Source organism: Beta vulgaris, chromosome 1 (assembly GCF_026745355.1).
Source record: "Beta vulgaris subsp. vulgaris cultivar EL10 chromosome 1, EL10.2, whole genome shotgun sequence".
Lineage (NCBI taxonomy): Eukaryota > Viridiplantae > Streptophyta > Magnoliopsida > Caryophyllales > Amaranthaceae > Beta > Beta vulgaris.
Window position 1 is genome coordinate 37,055,663 of NC_079202.1, and position 7,367 is coordinate 37,063,029.

General features: G+C 41.5%; 1 protein-coding gene across 1 annotated transcript; it reads left to right on the plus strand.

The window, feature by feature from the left end:
- Positions 1 to 2,031: 2,031 nt before the first annotated feature.
- Positions 2,032 to 3,168, plus strand: LOC104897121 (protein PELOTA 1). Its single transcript, XM_010683943.1, has one exon. The coding sequence runs from the start codon at positions 2,032 to 2,034 to the stop codon at positions 3,166 to 3,168; it is 1,137 nt and encodes a 378-aa protein (XP_010682245.1).
- The last annotated feature ends 4,199 nt before the right edge of the window (positions 3,169 to 7,367 follow it).

The window sequence follows — 7,367 nt, forward strand, 5'->3', positions numbered from 1 at the left end:
GGAGAAGGTAAACCACTTGTGTCTTATCTAGATGAATTTTTCTCTATTATTATGGATTTGCAAAGTATCGATGTCGAGATTGATGATGAGGATATGGCTAGTAGGTTGTTGTGTTCTTTACCGCCTTCGTATACGCATTTTTGAGATACTTTCTTCTACGGTATAGATGATTTGAGTTTGCAGAATGTTAAGGATGCCTTAACTCAGAGAGATTTAATTGACAATAAGTTGGTTAATAAATCTAATAATTCTTCTCAAACTAATGCTTTGGTTGCTCATGGTGGAAAGAGTTCTAGCAAGAATAAAATATGTACTATTGTCATGTGAAGGGTCATATCAAAGCTGAGTGTTGGAAATTAAAGAATAAGAATGGGGCAAAGTCCAATGAGGACTAATCCGCAAATATCGCCAATGATGTTCTTGATGATGATCTTACACTTTAGGGTTACAAGTTTTCGCGGTTGCGGTTTCTACGATCTCTTCATGATTGGTGTCCTTTGAGATCTCTTGGTGAAACGAGAAACCATGTGGATTTTGTTGTGGAGTCTACAATAGATTGCTTTTGAGTTTGTAATAAAGTAGGAATCTTGATTATGCATTAGATTTTAATCTAGTTATGCTCTTTCGTATCTAAATTTTGGTATTTTTGTGTTTTGTTAAGTATAATTGCATTTTAGAAATTATTGTTGTCATTAAATTTTCTAAAACTGCTTGAGTTTATTGTTGAGATGAAGAAATGTTTGAAGAGAGTTTGGTCAAGTTAATAATCATGCTTTGAGTTGGTGACTTTATACGTACTCTCAATCTAGGTCATGTGATGGTTTCATATATAGAGTTTTGTGTTTGAAGACGCATCGGTACATAGTTTATATAAGATGTCCGTTCTTGATTGCCTAAAGTGAGTAGGCTTACGAAATTTTGTTTAAGGTGAAGGTTCCATGTTTATGGTGAGCATTTTCTTCTTAGTTTTCAGTTCAAGATGGAGTTATCTTGATTGATCGGTTCCAAGCCAAGGTAGAGTTTTGTAATTTGTGACTTGAAATCTTATGCAAATGGCATAGGGATGACTTTAAATGCACATATCTCTGAATATATAATTTTTTTGATGTGATTTAAATTGAAGGTGATAACTTGTTCAAAGAGCTTTCCAATGACATATCATATACCCAATTCCGCTAAGAAAAGAGAAAGTTACTTATGACTGTTTTACGAGGCACTGTCGAATTGAAATTTCGCTCGATCGGGCGCCCTTAACGTTTTAAATTTAATGACCACTCGATCGGGCAGATCTCGCCTGACCAGATCGGGCGACGGAGATTTTGACGCGAGAGGCGTGATTTCTCTAGGTTTTGTGCGGAGTATATTTTAGGGTTTGTTAGAGTTTCTTATGTTATAAAAGGACACCCTTGGTAGTCATTATTTGACACACACTACTTTTAGCCTCTAGTATTTTAGGACCCCCTCGCAATATTATCTCTCAAATTTTTCTCCATAATAGTGAAGAAGCCCTCGATTCCTCACCTGTGAACGTAGGCCTAACCGAACCACGTAAATCCTTGTGTTCTTTCTATTTATCTTCTTTATTATTTTTCTCATCGTTCTTATTTGATTGACTTGTTTTACATTAATCAAACACTACAACACCATTTCCTAACAGTATATATATGGTAGTTTATACTTACCTTAACTAAGTCTTATATATGTTTCCCCGTCAAAAAAAAAAAAAAAAAAAAAGTCTTATATATGTTTACGTTTTCTATTACCTATTAAATTAGGAATTAGGAAAGTGAGTTAGTGTTCTCCTACAAGGATCGGAATATGTTTACTGGTAGTTTCCTACTGGGAAACGGTTTATGTTTTCTTTGGCTATATATATGGCCATTAGTACGCATCAAACAATTATAGATATTCCTCGTGGTATCAAGAACGGCCTAAGATCTTGAATCAAAATCCCATTCTTTTAATTTCTCTGTTCCCTAAACCCATATATATCAATCAAGAAAACTTAGAACTAGACTTATAGACGACGCAATGAAGATCATCCATAAAGATTATATTCGCGGCGGCCCTGGCAGCGTGAAGATGATTCCAGATGAAGCAGATGATATGTGGATCGCTTACAATTTAATAACTAAAGGTGATTATATTCATGCTCTGACTGTTAGAAAAGTAATGAGAGAGGCGAGTTCTGGAAGAAAGGATGTGGAGCGAGTAAAACTGGAGTTGGAAATCAAAGTAGAGGCAGTGGATTATGAAAAAGAAGCATCCCTCATACGTCTACGTGGAAAAAATACTTCGGAAAACGAGCATGTTAAGATAGGCGCACATCATACATTGGAACTAGAGGTTCATAGACCCTTTGTGCTAAGAAAGAATGTGTGGGATACCTTGGCATTGGACATGCTTGATCAAGCAGCAGATCCTGCTGCGACTGCTGATCTAGCAGTGATAATAATGCAAGAGGGACTTGCACACATACTTTTGGTTGGTAAAAGTGTAACCATCACCTGTTCTCGAATACAAGTTTCGATTCCTCGGAAACATGGAGGTGCTGTTTCTGGATATGAATCTGCATTGAAAACTTTTTTCGACAACGTTACACAGGCTTTCCTGAATCACGTTGATTTCGATGTGGTCCGCTGTGCTGTGATTGCAAGTCCTGGATTTACCAAGGATCAGTTTTACCGTCACCTGTTGCTGGAAGCTGAAAGAAGGCAGATGACATATATTATAAAGAACAAGTCGCGCATACTTGTGGTGCATACTACTTCAGGATACAAGCATAGCTTGAAGGAGGTTCTGGATGCACCAAACATAATGAATATGATAAAGGATACCAAGGCAGCGAAAGAGATCCGCGTCCTCGACGAGTTCTTCAGCATGCTATCAAATGATTCAGATCGTGCATGTTATGGTCCTAAACATGTAGAAATTGCTCATGAGAGAATGGCAGTCCAAACGCTACTTATCACGGATGAACTATTCACGAGTGCTGATGTTGCAACAAGGAAAAAATATATCAGCTTGGTGGACTCTGTCAAAAGTTGTGGGGGAAGTGCGCATATATTCTCGTCCTTGCATGTCTCAGGGGAGCAATTAGCGCAGCTCACTGGCATTGCTGCTATCCTTCGCTTCCCACTACCTGATCTTGATGACATTGTAATGTGATTGTAGGAAGTCAATCCGTCAGTTGTCATTCATCTTTAGGAGCCAATATATACATCAGTATGTATCTTACAATTAACGTGAAGTAAGGCTAAAGTTTAGGAACTAAATAGCTATACAAAAGGGAAGATTACAAGAGAAGATTACATAGAAAATATGGTTGACTATTTCCTAATATATACATATGCTATCACACCCCCGCAGTCGAAGCGGGAGGTTGTCGTACGCTTAGACTGTCCCGAAAATCATCAAAAAGTACGCGCGGAAGACCTTTAGTGAAGATGTCAGCAATCTGATAACGGGACGGTACATGAAGAACACGAACTTCTCCACGGGCAACTTTTTCACGTACAAAGGTATGTCCATCTCAATATGTTTAGTGCGTTGATGCTGAACTGGGTTGCTGGAGAGATAGATAGCACTAACGTTATCACAATAAACCAAGGTGGCTTTTAGGATGGGACAATGGAGCTCTAAAAGAAGGTTGCGAAGCCAACAGGATTCAGAAACCACATTAGCCACACCGCGGTATTCAGCTTCGGCACTCGACTTAGACAAAGTAGGTTGTCGTTTGGAGGACCAAGACAACAAATTATCACCAAGAAAAATACAATAACCGGATGTGGAGCGACGAGTATCTGGACACCCACCCCAATCTGCATCTGTATAGGAGACAAGAGAGGCAATGGACGACTTATACAGATGAAGACCAAAATGAATAGTACCTTGGACATAGCGCACAATGCGCTTGAGAGCAGTCATATGCTCAACTTTCGGATCATGCATATGAAGACACACCTGTTGAACAGCATAAGATATGTCAGGCCTGGTGAAGGTGAGGTACTGTAAGGCACCAGCAAGCTGACGATAATGGGTAGGATCCGCATAAGAGCCTCCGACCGAAGACCCAAGTTTGGGCTTGGTATCAACGGGAGTAGAACTAGGCTTGCAAGAGGTCATGCCAGCGCGCTCAATAATATCTGCAGCATAATTCTGCTGAGAGAGAAACATGCCAGATGAGGTGCGGGTAACAGCAATACCCAAAAAATAGCTTAAAGGACCTAAATCCTTCATAGCAAATTCGCTACTGAGATGAGACATGATAGATATCCTGAGAGCATCTGAAGAAGCCGTGAGAATAATGTCATCAACATAGAGCAGAATATAAGCAATATCAGAGCCATGGCAATAAATAAATAGTGAGTGATCAGATCGGCTATGAAAGAAGCCAATAGTGGAAGCATGGTCTGCGAAACGCTGGTACCAAGCACGGGGTGCTTGCTTAAGCCCATAAAGAGATTTCTTCAAGAGACAAACATAATCTGGGTGAGTTGGATCACGAAAACCCATAGGCTGATGCATATAAACTGTTTCAGTAAGATTACCATGAAGAAAAGCATTCTTGACATCCAACTGATGAATAGGCCAAGAGCGGGACAATGCAATACTTAAAACAGTTCTGATAGTAGCCGGTTTGACAACCGGGCTAAATGTTTCATCACAGTCGACTCCAACCTGTTGAGACCTGCCATCACCTACAAGACGAGCTTTATATCGCTCAAAAGAACCATCAGATTTCTTTTTATGACGAAATATCCACATTGAACGAATAAGATTGACATCTTTCGGACGGGGTACTAACTCCCATGTCTTATTTTTAATTAGAGCATCATATTCATCAGTCATGGCAGCTTTCCAATTCGGGTCATTGAGAGCACCTACGGGATTTCGAGGGATAGGTGAAATGGTAGGAGTAGTGGAAGTGGTAAGATTGAAAGGCCTTTTAGGCTTGTGAATGCCACGTTGACTCCTGGTGGTCATGCGTGTGGGCTGCTGACCAGAGGGGTTAATGATGGGAGATGGGCCACGTGAAGAGCTGTCATGATGGGAAAGGAGAGAGGGAGAGCTGGGCGCGTTTATGGGCACGCTGGTGGGTTCATCTGGGTGGGGCAGGGGTATAGAAGGGGGGGAGAGGGCACAGGTGGAGTGTGGGCCGTGGGCTGGTCAGGAGAGGGTGAGTTTGGGGTAGTGGGCTGATTTGAGGAAGTCAGAAATTGTAAAAGGTAAGGGGAAATTTCATGACCCAAAAAATCATATGAGTGAGGAGTTGGTTTATGCAAGTTAGAAAACGGGAATTGGTGTTCATCAAAGATGACATGACGCGAGATAATTATTTTCTTACTTGATAAATCATAACACTTGTACCCCCTATGGTTTGAATGATAACCCAAGAAAACGCAAGGTGTAGAACGAGCTTGCAATTTATTGATGGTTGTGGAGGAAAAGAGAGGATAGCAGAGACACCCAAAAACCCGGAGGTGAGAATAAGATGGAGTTCGTTGAAAAAGAATTTGAGTGGGAGATTTGTACTTTAAGACTTTCGATGGGAGAACATTGAGGAGATATGTAGCCATTTGAAGAGCATGATGCCAAAAAGAGGGGGGCATGGAAGAGTGAGCAAGAAGTGTACGCACGATGTTGTTAATGGACTTAATTTTTCTTTCAGCTTTACCGTTTTGAGGAGAGGTATGGGGACAAGAAAATCGGAATTGGATGCCATTAGCTATGCAAAAAGAATGAAAAGGTCCATTATCAAATTCCCGCCCATTATCACATTGAAGATTTTTGATGTCTCGTTCAAATTGAGTTCTGATTAATGTTTTAAATGAGAGGAAAATAGAATATACTTGTGACTTGTGTGAGATAGGAAAAGTCCACAGGAAATTACTATAATCATCCAGAAAAAAAACATAATATCGATGTCCATTAGAACTCAAAACAGGAGAAGTCCATATATCACTGTGAATAATATCAAAAGGCAGAGTAGTGACAGACATAGAATCATAAAATGGCAACTTAATGTGTTTCCCCAAGGGACAAGAAGTACAAAAAATGGTGCGGGCTTTATTACATTTGATCAAATCATTACGACAAAGAGAAGTAACAATGGCATGCCCGGGATGCCCTAAGCGAGAATGCCATAAACTCGGTGATGCAGCAAGGAATGTAGATGGTGAAGTGGTGGTGATGGGATATAGGTCCCCAATGCTCTCACATCTCAGAAGACGGCTCCCCGTCTGTAAGTCCTTCACAGAAAACCCAAGAGGATCAAACTCAACCGAAACATTATTGTCATTAGTGAATTTACGAACGGAAACGAGATTTTTGATGAGTTTGGGAGCATATAAGACATTTTTAAGGTGTAAAGAAGGGTTAGAAGGTGTGAGAGTAGTGTGCCCATAACCACGAATTGGAATAGTGTTACCATTACCAACAACAATACCAGTATTTTTGCTCGAATTAAAATAAGAGGTGAGAGTACCTGGATTAGATGTCATGTGTGAGGTAGCTCCTGTGTCCATATACCAATTATCATCTGGTTGTTGAAGAGTGAGTGTATGCATTGCCGCATCGACGTCAGTTGGTACGTAGCCAGAAGTAGGGGCCTGCATGGGATATGCATGAGTTGGAGTCTGCATATTATAAGCTTGAGGTGGACGTTGACCAAGTATCCCAAGAGTGTGAGACTTGGATGTTCGTGGCTGCTGCTGCCACGGAGAAGTGGGATAGGGACACGGCGGGAGGGCCCACGACTGAGGGGGCCACGCAGGCCAGGGAGTGTACGGCCAAGGGGGAGCCACCGCCGGCTGGCCGGACTGCTGCGGACCACTGCCGCGGCTTTTGTTGCCACGGTTCTGGTAATGATTGTGATTCCGGCCGCGATTTTTATTGCTGTTGCGGCTGCGATTATCACGACCAAAAGACCGAGTAGGAATGTTACCAGTAGGATGAGAGGCTTGTGGTTGTGATGAAGTGTCATCATCTACAAGGAGTGCGGTGGAGCCAGATGCACGAGCGCGTTCCTTGGCGGTGGTCTCCTCTAGTTTGAGACGTGAGCAAGTCTCTGAGAATGATGGTAATACATCCTTTTGCTGGATGTTGGTAACAAAAGTGGAGTAGGCTTCAGGCAAACCGGCAAGAAGACGGAGAACCAAGCGTTTATCCGAGACCGGGGACCCAACATTAGCGAGTTGAGTAGCTAGAGATTGAAGCCGAGTATAATACGCAATGACAGAAGAAAATTCAGCAAGCTTGGTGTTTGTAAATTCCGTTTCAAGATACGCGGCTCGCGAATTTTGATTATCTTGAAACATTTGAGCAACCCGGTGCCATGCTTTCTCAGCTACATCATCCACAACAAG

Bases quoted from the DNA above. Each gene is read 5' to 3' on its own strand.
- LOC104897121 (XM_010683943.1), top strand. From the start codon at position 2,032: ATGAAGATCATCCATAAAGATTATATTCGCGGCGGCCCTGGCAGCGTG.